Source organism: Ischnura elegans, chromosome X (genome assembly GCF_921293095.1).
Source record: "Ischnura elegans chromosome X, ioIscEleg1.1, whole genome shotgun sequence".
NCBI classification, from domain to species: Eukaryota; Metazoa; Arthropoda; class Insecta; order Odonata; family Coenagrionidae; genus Ischnura; species Ischnura elegans.
This window is the reverse complement of record NC_060259.1, coordinates 16,188,335-16,215,024: the sequence shown is the minus strand read 5'-3', so window position 1 is coordinate 16,215,024 and position 26,690 is coordinate 16,188,335. Positions and strand designations below refer to the sequence as shown.

At 37.2% G+C, this 26,690-nt stretch overlaps 1 protein-coding gene across 1 annotated transcript; it reads right to left on the bottom strand.

The window, feature by feature from the left end:
• Positions 1 to 318: 318 nt before the first annotated feature.
• Positions 319 to 26,334, bottom strand: LOC124171847 (glutathione peroxidase 7-like). Its single transcript, XM_046551204.1, has 3 exons — positions 25,765 to 26,334; positions 25,216 to 25,480; positions 319 to 907 (listed from the first exon to the last, which is right to left on the bottom strand). Exons 1-3 carry the CDS (start codon positions 25,900 to 25,902, stop codon positions 711 to 713), a joined length of 600 nt encoding a protein of 199 aa, XP_046407160.1. The 5' UTR covers positions 25,903 to 26,334; the 3' UTR covers positions 319 to 710.
• Between the last annotated feature and the right edge of the window lie 356 nt (positions 26,335 to 26,690).

The following is a 26,690-nucleotide window of genomic DNA, read 5'->3' as shown; positions in this document are numbered from 1 at the left end:
CACATTCTATAGTCTTTTCCTTTCCATTAAATCCACTTTTGAGGCTGTGGTGTAAGCTAAAAAAAGGAACGGATCATTAATGTGTGCAATTATCATGGATGAGACGTAGTGGAACTGATCCATTGTAAATGTATCAGATAGGCAAACTCCGGTAAATGAAACACTTTTATTGCACAATGCATCTCCATGGTGTATATGTACTAATTTAAATTGTATTGTGAAATGAAATGATTTTATGCAGTGGAATTTATGTCACTAGCACTTGGGAAGTTCATTGCTACATAGTCATTACGGCATAACATATAAATAACATGAGAGTGCATTAATATACCTTTATTCTACAACAAGTTAACACATTCATCCAAAAAGTTCATGAACCTTACTACAGAGTGGAATGCTCTGGCTTACTCTTATATTATTTATAGCAGTCAAATGACTTGGATGCATTTCATTATACTCTTTTTGAGGACTGGAATGATGAAAATACACACTATCAGTCATGAATATGTCAACTGAAGTGTATTGATACCTCACTTTCCATCAAAGAGCCACAAAAAAGCAATGACACTGGCCTCTTTCTAGAAGAGTGGCAGTTACATGTATAGTCAGTGTTCTTCCACAATTGAGAGTACTTTGCTGCAATCACTGCACCATGCCTTTTCTTTAAATATTGGCTTCACAATATTCTCAATTCAGTCATGACACTAATGTCAAAGGTCCTCTCTTGGTACGCTGGACTGCTCTTGAACAGGATCTGTAGACACACTTTCTGCCACTTTCACTGCTCTCTCTATATCAGGAAAAATATCTTCCACACTAGTTTTTGTGTCCCAAGCATTGATAACAACTCCATCATGGCTGACTAGATACTTGTAAAAATTCCAGTCTGGCTGCAATTTGGATTGCTCTGAAAATAATATTTAGAATAAAATTAATATTAACACCTAAAATTTCAGCAGAGCAGAATTAATCTCACTATTATCACAATAATATCTGGTGATGATAACTATTAAAATAAAAAATCTATATGAAGTCATGGGTTTAAAGAACAGAAATATGCTCTGAGCATTATCCATTCAATATCCCCCTGCAACAATGTAATCATCCAGCTAGACTCTTTCTTCCACCCTTTCAGGAGAGAGGAGGGCAAAAATCCCGTGGTCCAAGAGGCAGATGAGAGGCCCGTGTCCCAATGACAGCCGGAGAACTCTAGGAGCCTAATCAGAAATCCATTGATCCTTTCATTTTGGTGACAGCCATGCAATTCTAACCTCTCCATCCAATGAATTTAAAACTGAGCTTTCTTAAGATAAGAAACATATAACAACCAAGACACAAATACGTAATCTATTCCCTCCTTAAGTAACAATGCCTAACTTAATTATGCTAATCAAATTCTTAAATGCAAAAGCCCTTACTGCATTGTCATTTGTGCAGAACTGGATGAAATTAGATCTTGGATTGGATTTACATATCGCAGTTTTTTTGCGTATAACCAAATATTAATCATTTATACTATTTCGTATAATAACGGCTGAAACACGCATTCATTTTCAGTTATGACTCAAGGAATTGGCCTTCCCATCGCTTTTCTCCGTCTCTCAGAATGTCGCTTCTTCAGTCATTGAAACCATCACTGGCACCGTCTTTCAGCCAAATCTGCGGCCACTAACTGCAATTGTAACACCACATTTGGCTTTTAATGTAATGGCAGTTGTAAATTTAGAAAGCGATGGGAAAAGGGAGAGAAGTAATGATTGTGTGATTCTGGAAAATGAAGCCTTGAGCAATCACTTTTTCGGTCCTGAAAAGTACAGCAGACCCCATTCCCCATTATCCGGGTGCGGCTTATCCTTGTTGTGGACTATCTGTGCATGGGTTCATACTCCTTTAATTTTTTCTGTGATCTTTATAAAAAAACAGATTCAAAAGCAGCAGTATATTTGCATTTTAATGTATTGAAATCACTTTAACAACTCATCCCCATTCGTTTGATTTAGTGACTTAGCGATTTTTTATTTTCGTATTAATTTATGGATTTTATATGGAACTCTGAATTGTGCCTTACCACGTGAATTATAGGATGTATATAATTACATGCATGTGAATTTCCAGGTAATTTGCTTATCTTCGGTGGAATGGTATGATTTTTATTTTGCGATTTGTATCACCTGCATCATCTTTGAACAATTCGTCGCACATTTCACCATTTGCCTGCCCTCACCAGGAATCTACTAGAAGTAAAAATAATCTTCTCGTCCACATAGGGTTTTAGAACCATTTGCAAGAAAACTCCGTACAATTGAGTTGTGAGTTTTCCAGATGTTGAGCACGCAATAGTCACATTCTGATACTCTTGCTCCAGTGTTCTCACACGAGGACCAAATTTACTTGCTGGCTCTCTCATGCACAAAAACACTCCTGGCAGTATTTTCCTGGATGCAGGTATTGCGCCGTGTTGGAGTGGGTGAGTTTTTGCATACTCCCAACTACCGTATGCACAGAATTTTTCCCTTTTGAGGCTCGCGTTCTCCTCATGTCCACTCTATATGAGCACCTAGTTCAATCAGAGATGATGAAATAGCTATTATATTTCGTCATTGAATTTTTCGCCTGCTATTGCAAAATCTGTGCAGATTTTTATACATCTCATAGTGAGCAATGCCTTTTTTAATTCATAGTAATTTTTCTTTAATTTTAAAATTTCTTTTTTATGGAGGTTACCCATGTAGATTGACTGGCAAGAGTGCCCACTCCCGTGAAGTCCTCATCGGAACCGATTAACACCTCCGCCTCGCATCAGTTAACCGATCGTCAATCCATTCATCAATCATTCCCAGTTTTTTGAAGTATGTGCCTCCACTTTCAATGTCTTTCTTCCATTTCTGAAGCACCAGTATTTTTCTATTCAAAATATCATTTCCGCTAGGCTTTCCCCCCATTAGATTTTCTCCACAGCCCACCTGCTGTCTTCCTAACAAATCTCAATCCTTATAACAAAATATCCTTCCACTCACCATGTCTCCCTTATGACCTGCCTTCTCGCGTCCTTCAAAAGTTCCATCGCAACAACCCTCCCTCCACAGCAGACCCTCGATAATCCCGGAATGAGGCGCCGAGGCCCAATTGTGTGAAAATGGGAGCGAAAGCTAAACAAAGAAGACCTTGAAAATGGCTTGAGTAGGCTGTCGGAAAGCAGGGTCATTGTACTTGAAGGGTAGGAGGGGAAATTGGCTAGGGTCGGTAACTGAATGTGAGAAAAGCCAATGGTGTTTGTTTATTTGATGAGAAGAAAGACTTGAGATTACGAATATACGAAGAGGCTGTGGGAGCAATGGCCGGGGCGAGGATGAGCAAATTACCTGGAAATTAACGTGTAAGTAATTATATACGTCCTCTAATTCGCATGGTAAGGCACAATTCAGAGTTCCATTTAAAATCCATAAGTTAATATAAAAATTTTAAAAAATCGCAAATTAACTAAATTAAACAAATGGGGATGAGTTGTAACAGTGATTTCAATAATTATAAGAGAGAAAAAAAATGCCACTACTGGGACTTGAACCCGGGATGCACACGGTAGGAACTGAACCAGCACCCTAGACAGCACAGTAGTTGAGAGGGAGCGATTACTCAAGGGAAGTCATGGTGTCCAAAATCTTTACATGCAAATATCTCTCGAACCTGGTCCTATGTGGAAGAAAGCCTTGGCACTTTTTCTACCTTACCTAGTTTCAGAAAATAACATCAGCATCCAGATCTCGAATATCACTTTTGCGATGTCTCCTTGTGAGACTAAATTTTGGGCTTAACTGGGATGTTACGTGGTGCTTTGTCATCATGGATGTCGCCAAGCCCATTAGTGGGGCTTTTAGCTTTTAGACAGTTATTTGAGAACCTTCTTTTCTGGGTTGAAAATATGTGAGAAGCTGTAACTTTGTTATCATTCGTTTTTCCATCAATTCGTGCCTCACTCAGAACTTTGTTGCTCAGGTTACATTCTCAGAATTAATCACATTGTAAGACAGCAGTTTCTCCTCTTCTCAACGGCTATCCTTGCGAAAATGGCTAGCAGAAAAATGAAGTTCTGTGCGAGTATTGATATAGAGTGTGCTCTGTTTGAGAGTGATAGCACGAGTAGTGGTGATGAAGATTCGTTCGATGAACTGGACAGCACGAATGAAACCGTGCACAGTGAGACGAGTAGAGAGGATTCTAGTGAAGAAGAGGTTGAGCATCAACTACTCAAGAAAAAGGAAAAGGAGGAAAGCTGGAAGTGAAGTATGTGTAATGACCTTATGAAGAAGTTTGATTTTTGCGGTGCACCTGGCATAAACACGAGTGCTTCGACGTTTGCAGGAAAATGCCAATGAATAGGATTTTTTTATGATTTTTTGAAACCTGACTTTTGGGAGTTGATCTGCTAAGAGACTAACACATTTGCTGAAAATGCTTTGAATGCAGCGACGAATCGTAGAAGTGGTTTGACGGGCGAATGGTTTCCAACCACTGCTGAAGAAATACGAGCATATTTTGCATTGTGTGCTTCGATGGCGCAGATAGAAATAAATAAAATTCATAAGTATTGGAGCCAGCAAGTGGTCACTGAAATTCCTTTCTTCGGTAAAGTAATGCCCTACCAACGCTTTCTATTGCTGTCTAAATTTTTGAATTTCACTGATAGTTCAACTCTCGATGAAAATTACAAACTAAGAAAGATTTCTCCCATCATTCAGTACGTGAACAAAAAATTTCAGTCTATACATTAGCCTTCACAAAATCTTGCTGTCGATGAAAGCCTTACAAAGTTTTGTGGCAGAATTAGTTTCAGACAGTATAACCCCAACAAGAGAGTTAGATTTGGAATAAAGTTTTACAAAATTTGTGAAAGTTCCCCAAGATACTTCAGTAGTTAGCACTATCACTCAGTGCCTGATGAATTCCTCACCCTCTCCAAGCTGGCAAGAGTAAGCACACTGGATTGGCACAGCACCGTGCACTACATCAAGACTATCCCAGCTTCACGGCGGCATATTATCAGAAAAGAATCCAACTGCTGGTCTTGTCTATCCACTACATTCATTTGCACATTGTAATCAATGATTACAGCAGGTTTGACAACTGACTCCTTCGCTTTTGCAGAAATCTTGCCAGTGTCATTGATGATGATGTTTGTGTCAATGATGTCAAGGTTGAGAGACTCAGTAAAATTCAAATGGTGACAAACTGCCGGCCGGTGAAAGTGATTTTGAACTCAGTGAGAGAAGTTGCTCAAATTTTGAAATCAAAGAGCAAGGTAGCAGCGTGATCAAAGTAGTCAATTAGCTCTGATAAGACGCTGGTGCAACGCAAATTTTTGAATAAACTGATGTCAGAACTGGAAACTTGTAAAGCCAATGGAGAGGATGTCAGTATTAGGTATGTTGCTGGGAACCCAAACATTGTTCTGGTCTTGTCAAAAAACTAGTGAAACCGTAAGTGCAGAAGTATATAATGTATTATCAAAATTGCCAGGGTCTACGGAGTAAACTTGATGATTTTTGCTGTAGTGTTCCTTTGATAAATAGTTATGACATTGGAGAGTATATCTGACTCGGAGCTAGGTTTGTAGGATTATGTGATATTTCGCTGTGATAGGTCTGCGAGTGTAACAGGTAAAGGAAGAGGTGGTGGTGGGCTCTTAGCGGTTAAGAATACCTTTTGTGCAAAGCAAATAATTTTACCTGTGAACAACTGGGAGATTGTTATTTTGAGTATTACTATTTACTTTAGTCAAGTGATTTGTGCAATACCTATCTCCCCCTGGATCTATGTTGGATACATATACACAATTTTGTGAAACAGTGGAGAATGTGTACATGTATCCAAATTGTGATTTTTTATTTACTGGTGATTATAACTTGCCAGACTATATGTATATCTATGGAAAACAGTGCTGTGTCTTCTAAGGTACACAACTCAAGTGCCTCTGAACTAGTCCATGGTACTTTTTTATCTTTAACTTTAAGACAAATTAACCTCGTGAGAAACAAGAATAATTGACTACTTGACTAATGTTTCAGCTCATTTGATAATATCGCTGAGGATAAATATGATGACCATTTGGCTGAACCAGATTTACACCACCCACCTTTACTAACTACATTTATCCAATCCACCAATGAACAGGTGGAATATATTCATCAAGTGCTGAATTTAAAGAAGTGTGATTTTGAGGGTTTATCTACTCATCTTTCAAATGTTGACTGGCCATCACTCATGGAAATACCTTTCAGTTGCTTGGTAGATAAATTTTGTGAGTATTTATTAAATGCTATTCAAAGATATGTACCCATTGTAAATGTTAGAAAATGGAAATTTCCTGTTTGGTATTCAAAGGAGGTTCGAAATCTTATGACTGAAAAGAAGATTGTGCATAAGAGCTATAAGGAGGTGGGTTCATTAACTCACTACAACGATTTTTCGAAACTTAGGGCCAGGGTCAAGAATCTGCTCAGAGACTGCTACGTGGGTCATATTAAAAATATTGAAGCCTGTCACAAAATCCAAGGTATTTCTGGAATTACATTAAAACAATCAGATCTTCAAATGGCCTGCCTAAAACGATGGGTCTTGATAACCTGCAAGCAAAAAATTCTTTTGATATCAACAATTTTTTTGCTAAACATTTCTCAAGTGTGTATTCTTCAGACAATATATACTCATATGACAATAAGTATTTCAACCAAATGAATTTACCAGATTTATCAACCTCTGTTATTGAAGTAGAATCTGCCGTTAAGTCTCTTGACTGAAACAAAAGTATTGGCCCTGATGGAATCCCTCCATCTACCCTGAAAGAGTGCCCACATGATTTTGGCTCACCCATTGACTATGATTTTCAAGTCACTCAGTTGTGGTATTTATCATCATATGTGGAAGCTAACCTACATTGTTCCAATATTTAAGTCTGGTGACATAGGAGATGTTAAGAACTACAGTCCAGTAGTCATACAGTCATCCATACCCAAGGTGTTCGAAAAACTGGTAGTAAACAAACTGACTCCTCTTTTTAAAAACTTTATTAGTGCTTCACAACATGGATTTCTGAGGGGTTGATCAACTACTACTTATCTAATAGAATATCGCAAGTTTATTGAAATGCATCTTGAAAATGGGCATAAAGTTGATGCAATATGTACTGATCTAAGTAAAGCCATTGACTCAGTTAATATTCCATTGGTATTATCAAAACTAAAGTGTATAGGTTTCTTGGGCAGTTTACTATATTGGTTAGAAAATTACCTATCAAATCGAAGGCTCTCAGTAAAAATCAATCACCAGACATCTGATGAAATTATTGCATTATCTGGTGTCCCTCAAGGCTCTCACTTGGGACCATTGCTATTTCTGCTTTTTGTGGACGATGTATCATTTGTTTTTTCAGGTGTTAACTTTTCGATGTTTGGCGATGACTTAAAGATTTATTCTTTATTTATTTATGGTTGTCGACAGCAATTATGATGTCATTAGCCTACAAAAAAAATTTGGATAGATTTTCATTATGTTGTTGACAAAATAGTTTGTGCATCAATGTTTCGAAGTGCAAACACATTTCATTTAGAAAATCAATGGCACCAAAAATCAATTCTTATACTCTTGATAGTAAGATATTAACTAACATTGAAAAAATTAAAGACCTTGGTGTCATATTTACGGAGTGTTGCCAAAATGGCAGATGACAAACAAGTCTGCCTGTGTTGTTCCAAGGAAATTAGTGATAAACAAGAATTTTTGCGTTGTGATTACAGCTGCAATGAATATTTTCATGCCAGCTGTGTTGGCGTTACTAAATCTATTGCTGATTCAATATTTCAAAGTGAAAATCTACTCTATTGGAGCAAAAATTGTTCATCTCATCTTTCGCCATGTGACTTGCTAAGAAAAATTCATGCCCGGCAAGAGGATATGTATAAGATAATTTTGGACCTATAATCCATAATTACCTGCTGCCTGGAGTTGATTGAATCCCAGAATGCTGACATCACAACGTTAAAGAGTGAATCGAGTACTTGCAAATCTGCCGATTTGTCCTATTCAAGTAAGTTGGTGATTCCTAAAGGTCACATCCGCATTAATTCTGAACCAGTTTCCAACTCTTCTGCCATACCTGAATACCTGAACCACAGTCTGTGCCTGGACCAAGAAATTAAACAATGACTTGAGTAGATTATAACTTACTGCGGCATAAAAAAATTGTGTCAAATTGTAAGTCTGATAATGTTGCCAAACGTAAGACCTTCGCCAACCCCCATGTCGCTGAATCAATGAGCAATGTAATAGGAGAGCGGAAACAAGTGGAAAGTGTTTAGGCGAGACGTGAATCGTCTTCATCTACTGATGGTGAAAACTTCATCAAGGTGAAATCAAGACGTAGAAGTAGAGCCCCACTGGCCATCGGTACGTTGTCCACGAAGGACAGCAACTTAATGCGTGTTCACGGTAGGATGCATTTGCAAGTGTGGAGGTTTCATCCTGATAGGACTGTTGATTCCTTGACAAAATTTATCGTGGAAAAAATCCTAAGGTAAAGTGTCATGACTTGGACATTGAGCAACTAAAACTAAGGGATGATAAGTATGCCTCCTTCCGAGTTTCTGTCAATCCCGAAATTGGCAATATTCTCATTCAGAGTGTTATGGCCTGAATATATGTCAGTAGACAGGTATTTTTTTCGGAAGGCAACCCAGAAGTACCCACCGGGTTAGTTCCAGCAAAGTTGCAAGTGTTACACCTTAACGTGCAATACTTACGAAATAAACTGTTACAATTGGAAGTACTTGTTCATGAACATAAACCTGACACTGTTTGTTTGAATGAACATTGGTTAAAAAGTGCCAAATTGTGTTCTATAAATCTTCTAGGATACCATATCACTTATGTTTTTTGCCGTACATCTTGTAAGAATGGAGGAGTTATAATCACCTCACTCGTTCAAGAAATAACATCCACTCAAACCAGTATTCCAGCTCTCTCTGTCTTAAAGGTCCCAACCACTCTGCCTTGACCCTTTACAATAAAGTTCCCGAAGAAATAAAAAATAGCAACTCACTCTCCGTATGTATAAAGAAACTAAAACTTCTCCTAGCTGAAAAATGCTACTAGTGTTAATGAATATCTGAAGGATGCATTGTAAGGTAATTTCCTAGATGGCAACTAGAATTGCCTATTTTTTCCATGCTTCTGTTAGTATTTATTTACCCCCTGGACTCTGTTTTAATGTCGTAGATATCATAGTTAAATGATTATCTTGGGAATTCCCAAGAATCTTATCCTGGTAATTTCAATATTCATGTATGTATATAATTGTTTGTAAATTTTATACCTGACTTTAGCCTTACATGTGTGTACTGCCAATGGTGAAATAAATTTATTTAGTCAATAAATAAAATAAAATATTTACTCGTGAATCTCTTAATTATATTCCCCAAAAGTGTTTGTGTAGGCCGAGAGCAGAAGGCAGGCTTTTTGAATATTGTGTCATGGAAATAATCAAAGGTGATGTACAGTCACTTTCAAGAGTCATTCATTCCCCATGGCCAGCGCCAGCAACTATGTTTTCCGATGAGCTCGAACTTTGGGTATTGCCTATGCCTTCTGTGCTTTGAGAGGGCCCGTTTGACTTACTGACACCGTCCGCAAAAGTCTTACTGATGCATTTTTCTCTAGTCCCAAATTCTTCGCGACTTCCCCGACTCCCGGTTCCAGAACAAAAAGCGAAGCTTACGTTCTCAGTGACGCGCCCTGACAGTATTCTGAGATACAGTGGAATCTCGTTAAAGCGAGTACGGGCTATAACGACACTCCCGCTATAACGAGAGATAGCCGATGCACCGTCAATTGACCCTATAATAAGCGTGTTAAAAAATTCGTTTTTACGACACCCTTTTGGTGCTGCCTCTCGCCATAGCGAGGGTTTTACCGCCGGAAGACTTTCATCAAGACTCCTTAACCTCTGTAATTTCTTGCGATCTGTTAGATATGAAGTTAATGGAGTGCTCAGTCTCAAATTTATGTGGTAAACTGTCGTTCGATAAATAAGTAGTTAATTTTGGTGAAAATATTGTGGCATTAGCATTCGCGAATGCTTCATCTTCTTTTGTTCCTCGGGCGGCAGAAAGCAGTCGGCAGCATACCCGCACGTCCGTGAGTTGCGTGAATAGAAAGCATTTGATGGCAGTCACCATGGCCAAAAAAACACCAAACACGTCTAAGCGAGAAAACAAAAATAAAGGAGTAATATGAGAATGTCGAAATTAATTTATCTTCCTATTCGCTCTGCAAAATTGTAAAAACACAGAAGCGCCCAAGGAATGCAGACGATGAATAGTTATAAGGAGCTTTGTTCGGGTGGTTTTGCCCATTCAAATCTGCGGGAACTTCTGAGAAAGGGGCTACGCCCAAGCCTAAAGCGGAAAATTTCAGGGATTGATTGCGAATCGAGAATTTTAAGAGTGCAGAAGGTTGATTATACTAATGCGAAGCACCAAAGCGTTATCTCCCCTCATAATTGCTGGTCATGCCTGCGGTGTAAACCCGAAGTCGTGGAAGAAAGGACTCCGATCGTAAGTATCTTTAGAAGTATTCCCCGCGTCATATAACATAGACGAAACGGAACTTTTTTGCATACAACTCCTCGACAAAACCCTTGCATTATGAGGTATTTATTGCAATGATGCCTCTAAAGGTAGGTAGTGCGCGTTAGCGATGATGTAGGATGTACGAAGCAATGATACTCAGCGTGAATTGTCCGGATGGACGTATTTATTCTCCGTTGCGGATTTACAAGGGTGAACTATTCGCGTCAGTGGTCGGAGTCGTACTGGCGCTCTCTTTTGTCACGTGGGTAGCCGAGCATCGAGTGGCCGCTGGAAGAACTCGCAGAACAACTAACTCTCGTTTGCAGTGCCGTGGTAAACTCGGTGTATTACTTCAAATACGTCGCGAGCGTAATACTCAAAAAGAACCTTTTTTTCAACAACGGCAATTTTAATCACATCATTTTTCAAGCTTCGCTAACTTTTTACCGTAGATGATGTAAGTATTACATTATTTGATAGAAAAAGTCTTCCAAGGTGGGAACGTTATACAACCTTCCACCGTTTTCGCCTGTAGAAACAAATGTAATGCGTTATTTCACTTCACTGCCGCATAACGTACAGAAACAATAAACATACACCAATGGAAACATTTGAGGCATTAAATAACCGCGATACTGTTTTATCAATTAATTTTTGAATTTTCAGTGGAAAATACCAAAATAATAGAATGATCACGTAAATGGACTAATTAAGTGCATAGAAAAATGGCTTCGTCGGTTGTGCATTGGCATAATGACTTACGAAACAATGCTTTCCATGATTTTTATTCAGTGCGGCGCTTATAAATTGTTTGAATAGTTAGTCATTGTTTGAGTAAGGAAATTTAGAGATGCAATAAAACATCGCCTTTCGTCTGGATTTATGCTTACGTTTATCGGATAGATGTTTATCTGTCGCCGCACCACTCCTGTTCCTGTATATCTGTTCGCAACAGGTATATTGGCTATTATTTGCTCCACCTCCGGTAAAGCGACAATTCGCTATAGCGAGTGTTTATTAGTACACCATGGGGTGTCGTTATATCGAGGTTGCACTGTAGATGGTCTGAGTAGTCTGGCTTGCACTAAAAAAATACTGAGACGTATCTGCGTCGCAATGCACATGGATGGAAAAAACGAAAATCGGAATTTAAGTCTGACTGTACAAGGGTATTCTAAAGGATGTCAGCAAAATAACCTTCTAGAATATGCCTTCAACACATTATTACCAAATTCTATCAATGCACATTGCTCTATTTTAAGTATTTTAAACACACTGATAGGCGCATTCATTATTCCTAAGTATTTTCTTGGGACATATATTATCCTACAGTTTACTACGTGTCTCATCGCACAATAAATCAAAAATACTAATGTGTAGTAAATTATTATGTTTACTTTAGCATGATATTCATTCCAGTCGTTGCCAAAATTTCCATAAGCAAATATTTAAGCAATGCTTACTGCATTCCAGGTATCGGTAAGTAATTAACACCCATATTCATGTTGATCGAAAGTTCGAATGTCTAAATAGTTATTATAAGCACATGGGTGTACGCTGCGTGATGTATTGGAATTGCCCTGAATTTTCGTGACCGACTGCAGGCCACTTCTTCACGAAAACCATTCCCTTGAAGAAGTTGACAGCAGTCGATGTCAAAACGCTGGGGCAATGCAGATACATGATGCGGCATACACCTGTATGTCTCTCTTAAATCACCATGAGCCACAAAAGCTTTAATCAAGTCTAATTAGTTATCATAAAATATACTTTTTGATAATTATAAAACCATTGAAAGCATTAATTACATGACTTGTTTGCCTATCTATTACCATTTTAAGGCGCATTTAGTTTATCTTTGCCCCTTTCAATGATGAATTTCACCTTACCCCTAATTCGTTTCATTTTTTCTGCTATAATCAGTCGTAATTGGAACCTGGTGATATCATTCATGTCAATGCCCTCCACATTATTATATAAAAGTGATTTTACAGCAATAATAGAACTTACACTCATACAATGAATCCTGAGTCAGTCTTTCGGGTTAACAGATACTGATCATATTCCTGCAAGCACAAAACTACGCATGCATAATTTTCATTCGATAAAAATATATCGTGTTGGACAGCAGATGACTATTTCTGCGCAATTAATACAAAGTTATTTTATACCTATATAAAATTATCTGCGCAAAAATCTAAAAATATCTGCACAATTAATACAAAATATTTATTATCTATCAATTATACTGGTTGGGGTGTGGCACTTTACGATGGGGAAACTTAGACGCCGAGGAAAGAGGGAGCAGTAAAGAATGAAAGCATTCGAGATGCGAGTATGAAAAAGAATGGAGAATGTGAGATGGACATAGAGGAAAAGAAATGAAGAAGACATGTCCATAGAGGGGAGAATAGAGGTAAGGGGTAAGGATGAAAGTAAGGATATGGATAGAATGAAAAGGCCTTATGTGAATGGGTGTTACCGTTGATTAAAGTGGTAAGTTCAAGATGGGAGGGGCGCTGGCGGGATGATTCATAAAATCTTCCATGTTATCCAGCATTATCAGGCTACCATTAATAATAATTTTAATAATAATCAAATACATATACTCCCTTTTACATTTCAGAAGGGCAGGTAAATTATGTTTCTCCATGACCACCATAAATGGTTGACTCTCAATCATAATGTCATGCTGATGTTGCTCGCAATAATTTTCTTAAAAAATACTGAACAGTACTTTTGTACAAGTATTCCCGAGAAAGAAAAGGACAACACTTCCTACAACGCTCTGCGGTCTAAATGCCTGCTGCCATTTTACTCAATGCACATAAATGCATATACTTCTTTCAGTGAAAAATTATATTTATCAGTATATAAAGAAATTCAAGCCAATCCCATTGCTCATCTGAAAAATATACTTAATGCAAAATTATCTTCTCTCATAAAAAAATTGCCTTACCCGTAAGTTTGCCAGGTAAGAAATTAAAATACTTCTTATTTTCTATTTACAAGATGGGATTAAGTTGCTGTATTCAAAATTAAGGCACCACTTGTATTCCGAATATACTAAAACTTGGGGAGTAACTGCTATTTCACTTGTAAACATTGAAAAATGTATCAAAATCCTTCATCGCCGACAAGGGTGAACGCGAACATGGATGGTAACTGTGACACAAACCACAATATTCACATTGATGTATATATTTACGTATTTTTCGCTAGACAATGTGGAGAAAAAATATTGGAATATCATGCTCGGAATTCTCTGAAAATTTTATTAGCACTATGTGTGCTGTGTAAGTTAACAAAAAGACTCATGTGTTCCTCTATCTTCCTCGTGCGATGGGTTACTTGCAGGAAAAATCCTTAATTTCTTCTCCGCGCACTTCAATGGTGGAATGGTTTGGCTGTGTGTGGGGGAGTATTCACTGGGCTTCCCTACCTCTGAAATCGTGCTTGGGGGTCTTGGCGAGGGTTAAAGTAGTCAAGTTGCACCATATGCTCTACATGATCAAGTCAAATCGATCCCCAGTGGACAAGGAACACGTAAGCAATAAGCAAAGGTCGACTTCAGAGAGTAACGGAGACGGCTGCGCCGGGTATGTGGACCGACTTTTGAAACTGACTGTACATATCATTGTTGTGTCGGTATATCGATCACCTTAAACTGATCTTCACGTGTTTTTGGATAAAATCTAAAGATTGATTGAAGAGATATTCAATGCTAAGAGGTTCTCCAAAATAATTATTACTGGTGATTTCAATTGCAATCTACTCGAAGAGACAAATGACAAAATTGACTTCCTCAACAATATCGCAGGATTTAACATTGATGTAACTAATTTTATGCCTACCAGAGTAACTCATTCCACTCAAACTTTGATTGACAATGTTCTTACTAATGTAGACCGTAATGATGTTAGCACTAGGGTTCTGGATGAGCAAATATCTGATCACTTGCCTATCATATCTACATTCAGTTTTTTTGTGCCAACTAAAATTACAACATATTCAACCAGAATCTTCTCGCATCTAAATATGTCAAACTTCAGAACAACTCTCATCTCCCAAGACTGGGCAAATGTTTTCAATGCTGAATCCTTTGAGGAGAGTTTTCAAAGTTTTTATTCAATTTTCCTTCACCATTTTAATGTAGCTTTCCCTCTCGAGATCAGAAAAGTCCAGAATGCATAAAGAAATAAATCCTGGATCACTGATGAAATTTGTTCATATTCATCATTCCTAAAAAATCTAGCAAATGAAGCGAAACTATGTGGTAGTGCTGAAAGTAAAGAGCATTAAAAACGTGTAAAAAATCAGTATAGATCACTTCTTTCCTAAGCAAAAAGGTCTTTCAATGATGACACAATGTCTAAACCAAATAAAATGACAATAAACTAAGGCTGCTTGGAAAATTATAAACAATGTTAAACATAAAGATAAAATGTCTACTCTGCCCAATAGCCAAACATTATGCAGTGGAACTCTAAATTGCTACTCTGACCTTGCTGATGTATTCAATAAGCATTTTGCTTTAGTAAAAAACTCTGCAGTCCCTCACTCCACCTACATTGCAATGGCTAATCCATTGTCTTTATTTATGAGGCCTTGTGATGACGGAATTAAAGTCAGTCATATCCAAACTCAGCCAAAGCATTTCTAGTTCCGGTCCAGATGGAATCCCTGCAAAGATAATACCCTGTAGCTATGATACGATTAAGATTCCACTTCTCCATTTGGTGAATGAATCTCTGAGAATGGGCGTCTTTCCAGCTTCTCTGAAGATGTACAAAATTGTTCCTCCTTATAAAAACAAAGGGAGTATAGATGATTTAAACAACTACAGACCAATTGCTCTGCAAAATTCTTTTTCAAAAATGTTTGAGAGAATTGTATATAATCGTATAGTATCTTTTCTGGATAAGTAGTCTTCTCTTTAGGGATCAGCATGGGTTCACACATGGAAAATCCACCATTTCTGCCATGTATCAGGCAATAGACAAAATATTACTCTCTATTGATAACAAAAAAGAAACACTTGCTTTACTTTTTGATTTCACTAAGGCCTTTGAACTGGTAAATCATGATCATCTTTTTTTTTTAAGCTTGAAAAATTGGGTATCAGAGGCAGGGGCGCCGACTTGTAAAAAATATTGGGGGGGCCCATATCGGAGGTCTTGCTCCGGGAAGAGGTTAAATCCAAAGTGTGTCGCAGCACCGAAACACTATCATGATTCACACCACTTGTTTTCAGCTAACCTGCCTTCTACTTTATTAATTATTCGTTTAAACTCATTACTGAATGTTTTTTAAAAGGTAACTATCGTCAAGCATGGGGAAAAAAATTACTGATATATTTTTGTGATTTCACAAAGCATAATACATATAACTTAATTATTTTCTTGAATTATTGAGGGGGCTCGGCCCCCCCAAACGAATCTTTGAGGGGGCTCGGGCCCCCTCAGGCCCCATGGAGTCGGCGCCACTGATCAGAGGCATTGCTCTTCAGAGGATGAAATCATATCTTAACCACAGAACTCAGGTTGTAACATTAACTGTTGATGGCGTTAGGCATGTATCTTTACCTCGTAATTCTAATGTCGGTGTACCTAAGGGATGTACACTGGGTCCGCTTCTTTTCCTGATATATATACCTAAATGATTTACCACTTGCCTTATCCGGTATTGACAAATTACCCCTATTCTGTACGCCGATGACACAATAGAGTATCGTCCACTTCACGTAAATCTTTATCTAACAAAGCCCAATTAGTTGCCAATAAAATTAGTAAATGGGCTCAAGATAACACATCAATTTCCTAAGCAGTAAGCTTAGTTGAAGCCGCTACATCCTAAGACAGCTTAGTCGGACAGTAACATGGGAAATTTTACAAAGCCTGTATTTCGGCGATTTTTACCCACACGTTCCATACACTATCATCTTTTGGGGATCTACTCACTTATCTTTGAAAATATTCAGAATTCAGAAAAAAGCTGTAAGAATCATCTCTCAAAAACTTAATAGATCCCTCAGTAAGCCAATCTTCAAGGACCTGAATCTCCTTCCGATTCCATGCATGCATCTATTTTTAACCATTAAGTATGTAAAGAGCAATATTGACAATTATGAAGTGAATAGTGCATTCCACCATCATCAAACAAGAACAAAAAATGATATTCATCAGAACACGAGCTGCCAAAATGGGGCCCAAAGAAATGGGCATAATAATTTGCCATTATGTTTAAAATAAATAAAAAGCATCAATGCTTTTAAATTCGATCTAAAAGGTACTTAAAAAAGAAGCTATTCTATTCAATCGATGAACTTCTCATTGACTCTTAATGTTAAAATATTCAATTGTATATAGTATGCGAATATTTGTACAGTAGATTCCGTTTAATGGGTCCACCGGTTACTTGGAGCAGCCTCTTAATTGGGGCAGATCTTGAAGAACAGAACCCAATAGAGGATTATCCCAGATTATTCTCCACTTAACAGGGACAGCATGCCGCTTTATTGGGCCATGATTCGGCGACATAGACTCTATACTCGCAATGAAATTAAAAATTTTTGTTTTCAGAATTCTATTTTTTTTATTTTCCTCCTTTGATTTACTCTTATTTTTCACAAATGTTCCTATTCTTGCCCTATTTTAAAAGCTCGTGTTGTTATATTATCCGCAAGAGGATAGGACTTTTCTATAATAGGACTTAGTAAAAGACATTCATTCAGTGTCGCCCGAGGCTGTGAAAAATATTTTTAACAAAAATGTTAAAATTCTTAAAAATGATAATAAATTAACTTATCTCGCTGATTTATTAATCAAATTAATAGTTTAATAAACTTATGTTGCATTATAAACATTCTTTAGTCCTCTTTCTACCATTTCAAAGTTTTTTATGCCTATATACTATCGTTTTGAAAAGTATGTAGACACCCACGAGCCCCACTTAACTGATGTGGTAGGGTCGGTAAAAACTTGGAAGGTTGGCACATGAGGGTAGCCTGCATCCCTCACCAGTACGCCAGCAATAGCCGACGAGGACGGACGCGGGGGCGACCGGGCTAGCGAGACAGGAGTCAAACTACAGGCTCAAATGCCCTAGCGGATAGAATTCACTGAGGAAACTCACGTCCACGCACAGGTGGGGCCGAGGGAGTGCTTTCTCGCGAGCTCCGTGGCGAGGATTTCCTCTCTTCAGATTCATATTTGGACTCACCGTGAACACGGAATGTGTATGTGGCCCCGTAGCTGAGTAGGATTAATTCACGCGTATTTGATGCACTGAAGTTAGGGGGGGTATTCGAAACTGAGCCAATTGTATTTTTTTTGAAAGGTCAATTGATAACATCAACATAATAGATATAGTTTTCAGCGACTAATTTTTTAATATAAATGACTCAATCTGCCTTAACACATTTATTTCAAAGCAAGTTTATTCAAAGGGTGGAAATAAGCAGGGGAAGTGGCAGAGGTTGTAATTTGTCCTTGCTACTGTCAAATTTCCATTGATAAATATCTCTACTCATATAATAGACAATACTCAATAAATATCCAGATACACTCGTTGAAATCAGAATGATATCCTAGAGCATGATGTTTGCAACTCAATCGATAACACTGATCAACCAAAAAATATTTATTTCTGTTGTTGCCATATTTTTGAGTGATCCTCTGGTATTTTTTGGGCTGATTCCGAATCTGGGCCCAGATGTTTTCTATCACGTTTGGTTTTTTTTAGGACAATCGGATTCAAGGGAGTTTAACTAAATAAATTGTTAGTTAAAATAATGGGAAAAAATGGTACTTACTCGGAATTTTCTCGCATATTTAGCTTCTGACGAATCCCTTTTCAGTGTTCACCATTAATCTGATAAAATGTTGCTGAACTTTTCTTGGTGCCATTCCTGCATTAGTAAAATATTCTGGTGGAAACACCAATCGTGTTGATCACTAGCGGCACCAAGGTTTGTAGGAAAAAAGTCCATGTGTGAGCCGATGAAGTGATTTGTTTTGAATACGTAGAGCATCCATTTTTTGTGCAATTTAATTACATTAACCACCAGATCGTGATGATATTTAGCCATTCTCTTTCCTAGAAAACCTTCAAATGCATTTTTGAATGCCTTCCACGCGCTTTTTTTGTTGAACTCTTGCTGTCAAAATTCCGAATTCTTCAGCGCTTCCTAAAAAAATCTGTGGTCCAATAAAAAATCCTTCTATTATCTGTTTTCACTGAGATTTAGTACATTTGTTTCAAATAAGTAAAACCTACACCATTTTTGCACAATTTTTAAAAAACCCTAATTTAATACTTAGAGGTGGCAAAATAATATTTTTAGGATCGTAAAAAAGTTTTAAGGGACATTTTAGAATACAGAAACGAGTGCTTACGTTATACCCAATCTTTTCTCAAGTAATGATATTTCTGTCTCTGCTATCCCAATCGCAGAAGAAGCAGTAATATTTCATGTTGGCCAACTGTATGCCTAGTAAAAATGCAGCTACTTTTAATTTTCCACAAATTTTGCGTAGAGAAAAGTTTTTTTTTTTTTTAAGTATACCGGGACTAGCCACGGTGATAACTTTACGGGAGAGAAAAGTTTACTGCATATTCTGGTAAGATTCTTTCATGTCAGTTCTATGAGCTAATACTTTCGAGGGGAGTTCAATTCCATTATGTTAGAAAATAGCCTTTAAACTGACGTTAAAGGAATCAATGAACCTATTTATCTGTGTTGTATTCAAAACATAACAGAGAGAACATCATTGCAAAAATTAAGATTGTTTTCATGAGAATGTATAGTTGTGACTTTTTTAGTATTTCGATTTAGCAAAATCCAACCCTTCAACTGTGATTCTAAGACTTCACTCTGCTTTTTAGACAAATTTAAATTGCGCAATAGATCACTTAAATCCTCCTGCGTCATAAAATGAGGTCTATCAGGTATGTTTGGTCCGAAAATTGGGTCTTTCGAATTTTCGAATCCATCATTCTCACATACTTTGTGAATATTCGCTAATTTTAGTTTAGCCTTTCACACCTGCTACATATCACAGAAGACTCCAATATTGTATCCAGGTCACCCAACGGACAGTCAAAATAAAGTCTAAAACACTGTCTCAAAAAGGTAATATTCCTCCTCTTAGCCTTGTAAGTAATTTCATCGCACACGTAACAAAAGTCATCGTGGTAGTTCACGCTCTGTTTAGGCCCATTCGCCCTTTTAAAAATGTCTGCCAAAAAAAGTATGTCTTGTAAATTTTTTTCGAATGGTGTTTTGTGATTGTCTATTTGAAGGGAACCAATGATAAAAAATTCAGGATATTTTAAAATACTGAGCAACATTACCTCGGTGATTTGAAATGGATTTACCCCGCGATGAAAGCTAAGACGATTCACAACGATTACAATGTAATAAGCTGACATTTCCTGCGAGCAACAAAATTCTCAAACCACCTGCAGATGAAAAACACACGTCTTTACGCGCTTACAGTCACATACTTATTTGGAGTGGAACCTGATTATGCATTGCATCGAAAAAACGATATGTTACAGCAAGTTTAATTATATATTTTGTTGGGATAGGAAGGCATGCCATCGTAGGACAACATGTTATGAGAGGAAATTATTATTTTTACCTGTTCATGCTATTATGATATATTAATGAAATAAATTACTACTTTTGTAAAAGAAAAAAACATACATTCAGCTGTCCCAATGAAACCAGACGTGATGGAAATAATCTTAGCCCAGATTCCGAATGAGCAAAAAATACGTCTAACATCATCCAACGACGTCTCCAGGACAAAATATTTGTTCACCAGTGTAGGAAGTTATGTAAGTAAAAACACCAACCCTTTGCTTCCAATAGGAGTGCGAAATACAAATATCTCCAAGGATTAAGTGGAAGTAAATTGGTACATGAAATCTTTTACCCTTAAAAACGGACGAAGGAGCGGCCTGGGGTGATTGTGTGACCTCGGCTGGGGCCTTGGGAAAATTTTGGGAAATTGCATGCCCAGAAATGGATTTTGACGCTATTCTGGCTCTTAAAATGTAGATTAAAGTTAATTAATGGTAGAAATTTCGTAAATAAAAGTACTAAGAAAAATGAAAATTACATGGCTTAAAAATTTAGATAGGTATGATGGTTCTTTAGTATATATTTGTACCTTAAAGCCGCACTGAAATCTAAAAGCCCTCCAAAATAACTTTCGTATAACCCTTTCAAAAAGCATAAGGTTCTCTTTTATCTTCTTAAACCTTTATTTCATTAATTTTTTTACAAACTTTGTATGCTTATTTAGCTGTAAATAAATCAAATAATCAGAGCTTAGAATTGTATAATTGTTAAAAATAATTTGGTTCAAGTAATCTGAGTTTCTTTATTACACCTTTCATATACACTTCGAGATAGACGCGAGCGCTGTGGGGGTCCTATAACCTCGGGGGCCTAGGAGATAGCCGACCAACCAACCTGACCAGACCGCACCGATCAAACAACAATAAATAATTATAAATCTATGACCGAATGGATATCATCCATTTCTTCAACGGAAATTTGACAGCAGCAAGGATAAAGTACAGCCTATGCCACTTTCCCTGCTTATTTCCACTCTTTGAATAAACTTGCTTTGAAATAAATGTGTTAAGGCAGATTGAGTCATTTATGTTAAAAAATTAGTCGCTGAAAAAATTCGGTGTTAATTTTTTTATCGAGTAAACTATATCTATTATGTTGATGTTATCAATTGACCTTTCAAAAAAAATACAATTGGCTCAGTTTCGAATACCCCCCCTAACTTCAGTGCATCAAATACGCGTGAATTAATCCTACTCAGCTACGGGGCCACATACACATTCCGTGTTCACGGTGAGTCCAAATATGAATCTGAAGAGAGGAGCTCGCAAGAAAACACTCCGAAGGCCCAATATGAGCGTGGACGTGAGTTTCCTCAGTGAATTCTATCCGCTAGGGCATTTGAGCCTGTAGTTTGACTCCTGTCTCGCTAGTCCGGTCGCCCCCGCGTCCGTCCTCGTCGGCTATTGCTGGCGTACTGGTGAGGGATGCAGGCTACCCTCATGTGCCAACCTTCCAAGTTTTTACCGACCCTACCACATCAGTTAAGTGGGGCTCGTGGGTGTCTACATACTTTTGAAAACGATAGTACAAGAGAGTTCGCCTAATTGGGGCAAAGTGCACAAGTCCCGATATGTCCCAATTAACCGGAATCTACTGTATATGATTATGAAGTGCCTTATATATATGCTTAAAAATGTATCAGATCTCTGGGCAAATAAAGATTAATTATTATTTGATAATAAACTTAGTTTTAACATTCACTTTATGTCATTAAGAAGTCAATGATAAACCTAGGTTTTTTGATAAGGAATTCAAGGAATTTTAACATCAACATTATAGGGCATTTGTACACCACCTTAATACGTCCGGGAATTGAGTATGCCTCTATTGTGTGGTGGCCCTATAAAAGTACACAACTAAAATGTATTGAGAGAATTCAACATAAATTACTAAGGTATGTTAACTTCAAAATTAAGGGCTTCACTCTGGACGTTAATTATAGGGAAATACTTTGTAAGATTCAACCAGATACATTATCCCATAGGAGAATTAAGGCTGACTTAAAATTTTTGGATAAACTTTTAAATAATAGAACCATTTCTTCAGATCATCTTGGGGCTGTCAATCTAAGAGTCCCATCACACAATACTAGGACTAACCTAGCCTTTTCTAACAACTACCAAAGGACTTGTTATGGACACGGTGCCCCAATAGAAAAATTTTACGAAATTTTAACCTTTTTGGAAATACACTAGATGTTTTTAACTGTTCTGTCACCCAAATCAAAAATTTACAGATCTGTTGTTTTAGGGACTGAGACATTTTTCAATGATGTTTTGTATTTTATTTTCTGAATTTTTTATACTTTATATTTTGATACTATGTAACTTATATTGTTTATTATTTTTTTCTTTTTCATATTGCGTTTATGTGGTGAAATGGGCGATTCTCTTATTAATGCTAATAAATAAATAAATAAATATGTCGAAGACATGGAGTAATTAATAAGCAGTTCAAAACATAGCCATGGATTGAACTCTCTCCAATCATTATCATTTAGGTATTAATTTGTGTCTTCAATAAATTTTTCACAAATGCCTAGAACAGTTGGAAGAGGATGCAGAAAACTACATATACTGGAAAATGATGTGAGGCCCTTTGAGGATAAAGGAAACAGTGATGCCTCCTATATTAGAATGCCAGGATCAGAACATCCCAGTCTCTCCAGACCGCCCTGTAATTAGGAATAGAAAAATTCTCGTGCAGGAGCATGAAGAGCCCAAGGAGATGCATATGGACCATGCTATCTCCGGAAATGGTAATGAGGAGGCTGATGAAGATAATTCATATCCATTGATGCCAGAGGACCACATCTTCCTAAGAAAAGTTAGGCTCCCACTTCTACAGAGAAGAGGGTACACATTTGAATGAAGTATAAAAGCAAACATGAGCAAAGAAGTGGTTGTTCTCGAACAATTGCAACTTCTCCAATCAAATTTGAAAATAAGTCTTATGCTTTGCCCATCCTTGCCAATAATTTTGAATGTGACCTTTGTGATAGTACCTCCACTGAAAACTTGGTTTTTGTCATTTTGAGAAATTCACTGTAGTTATTCCTCAGACTGTTCAGAGCACAAGGAAAATGAAATGAAAGAAATCAGTGTCAAGCACATTAATATTTTACAATGTAAGAAATCCTACTCTGTTTTTGAGGATTCCATGTTTAGGTTACATTATTATTTCCTCATTATCTGATTGTATTATTATATCTACTAGGCATCTACATAATGATATGCCTAAAATGAATAAAATTCAATGTTTCCCAGCAGGTTCTGGCCCATTAATTTTGGCAGTCATTATTCCACTATTAGTCGTACTTTAAGGTATGTGTTGCCTCTCATGCAAAAATGCTTGAGAGATAGAATTTTAAAGAAATAAACTTCCAATGAAGTCAGTGAAAGTGTTATACTTGCATTGGATATTTATCCATTGCGCTTGGTGATATCTGAAATGAAAATTTTGCATACAATTGTACACAGGATTTTCCATGTACAATTGTATGCAACTTGCATAAAGAACGTGTGCGTTATACAAAAATTTGGCTTGACACATTTTGTGTACAATAAACACTTTTTATACAATGCATAAAATGGTGAGTATATAATGGGATGAGGTAGAATTTCAGGAAACACATCAGCTGGCAGAGGGTACTTGGAAATAATATTCATGGAGAAATAAAGTTATCTGCTGCACATTTCTACAGTGACTTCTTTGTGGTGGAAACTAATCTGATTGTATATTAGTGTTGTAATATTTTGCAAATTCCACTGCAGGACATAGAGTTGGAGGGTGATAATGTGAGATTTTATAATCCATGAGTTAGAAAAGCAATTTTAATTAGATTTGCATAGATAAATGCTAGTGTCATACTTTGTACGTTCTAATGCACAGCTTATAATAATGCTGAACCGGGTAAGAATTTCACTATGAAAAGAAGTTACATTAAGCTCGCGGTGTGAGGCCAAACATGCGCCAGGGGTTCATGGAGGTTGGATGATATAGGTAAGCATTAAAATTCCTTATGCATTCATTTCTGTAAAAAAAATTGATTTAGAATGATGAACTAAATGAAATGCAACTTGGGTGTCTAGTAGATGGTTAATTGTTCACAAGTCCCATTGAAACTTATTTCAAAATGAATTATCCAATGGACAAAACCAAGAATTGAATCTGATCTATTTCATCAATTGATTACACATGGATTCCCTAACAATTTTTCATTTGGATTCCATGCGGAAATTTCCATGGATTACACTTGGATTCCATGACAATTTTTCATGGATTATACATGGATTACATGACAAGTTTCCAAGTGGATTCCACATAGAATAGTATTTTCCATGGAATATCCATAGATTACTGATGGAATCCATATGGATTCCACTGTGTGTGCTGTCTGGGATGTCATGGTGTATAACAGCTTTTCCAAAAACATAAGAATTACCTACATATTCAAACACTTTCCTAATGGCTAGGCCTTGACAGGAATGTCTGGTGGATTGAGAGTAAACCTATCAGTATATTTTGACATCTGTGGACCCTTTTGAGGAGATATTTTTTAAAAATCTGGCCACTTCTTCCAAAAAGCATTCAAACATCATGATTGAGCCAATGACAAACTGTCCAAATTTTTCTCTCCACACAAGAAATAGGACAGGATGAGTGAAGCTTAAGAACAAAATAATATTCTCTCTGGCGGCTGGAGCTTAGTCACCGCCAAAACTGTTTTCTACAACACAGAACTTGAAAATATATCCATGATAGAAAGAACTTCCACAAAATCGAGCCGGATACGATTTTATACGTTGAAAACATTTCATTGGAAAAACTATTCGACCATGCTCATGATGCTAAATTCACAGTCTAAGTCCAATATGCTCCTCAGTCAGAAAACCTTCCTTTCCAAATGCTTTATGTAGCTTACATCTTAAAGCATACCCTACTAACCTATTAAGTTTTTGAATGCTGGGTCTGCATTCTCCCCAATGACTTCAATTTTGGAAAATAATGGAAACTCCACTCCATATTCATTCAAAGCGAATTCCTCAATTTGATCGTCCTCTGATGGTTCTTGCCCTCCGAATTGATTACAAGGAAAAGCAAGGATATTGAATTTCTTATTGAAGCTTAAAATATCATACAGCCTCTTAAGAGCTCTGTAATGGGAATCCGTGTACCCACATTCACTTGCAACATTTATGACCAAGGAAACCTAGAGAATAATAAAAAGAGAAACATTTCACCATTATGCCCAAATAAATATCCAAACTAGACGTGAAACAAGAATGCATATTGCAGGCAGTTATAATGGTATTTTTCTCCAAAATCCTCGATGTCAATTGATAATTAGAAAATGTAGAAGGCCAAGAGGTAGATATTTATCACTCAAATCCAGACTTCGCTTTCACAATCCATGCGTATTGCGATTTTACGTATACCTCAAGCACAAAAATGAATTGTACCCGAGATCTTTGTATAAGAAAAACTAGAAAATACCTGTCCACGGAAAATCTCAAGGGCAACTTCTTCGCCTTTTATATTCTTTACAGAAAATGAATAGAAATCTTTCTGCCCTTTTCCAAACGACAAGGCATTTTGAAAACACAATAACAAAAGAAATATTATAAATGCCATTTCTTCTTTACAACAAGCAGGTGTCTCTAACAACTTGGATCATAGTTCGCTGTGCACGAGGTTATTTAGAATTAACGAGCTAAATCGTCACATCCATCGCCGGAAATACTCCAGTTTTGAACTTCTTCGTGAGCATGGCATGTCTGTCACGGAGCCATGAACTTATCTTGCTGAGATTCCTTCGTTAGAAACACTCTCATGTACCAATCCACGTATTACATAAAAGCAGATTAAATGTATTCCCTTAGATTACTCCCAAAATATCTCAATATGTAGAAGTGGCACTAGTTATCGATTACTGCTTCTTAAAACATAGAAGATACTGCGATATAGTGTTATTTTGAGATGGAAAATTGATCGGTGTTGGTGATGATACAGAGGGTCATATAAAGAGTGACACATTGCATATGCATGAGTGGAGTCCATAGAAGGAGATTATGCTGTTTCCAGTGCAAGTATTAAATGCTACCCAGAGACAGGTAGACATGGAATCGCATTATTGAGATTGTGGAAAGATATTTATTGTAACATATTTGTTGTTATTTTGGTCTAAGGCCAATGACAACCAATCGATTATCGATCATGCACCTCCCTGATTACCGAGCGAGCGAAATCTCATTAGAAATATACCCTCTTTTCCAAGCTTGAACTTCTGCTAAAGCATGATATTATAAATGAGGCACGCTAGTGACAACCTAAGAAACCTTTCACTGGTTTCTGCGACGCTTGGTAAGTACTGAAGTAATTCCAAAGCACGGTGTCGACGTGTGTCGGCGATCACTCGATTG

Coding starts and splice junctions, on each gene's coding strand:
- LOC124171847 (XM_046551204.1), bottom strand. CDS start 25,902: ATGGCATTTATAATATTTCTTTTGTTATTGTGTTTTCAAAATGCCTTG. Junction 25,481..25,764: donor TTGAGATTTTCCGTGGACAG/GTATTTTCTAGT, acceptor ATTATTCTCTAG/GTTTCCTTGGTCATAAATGT. Junction 908..25,215: donor AGCATTCAAAAACTTAATAG/GTTAGTAGGGTA, acceptor TATTATTTTCAG/AGCAATCCAAATTGCAGCCA.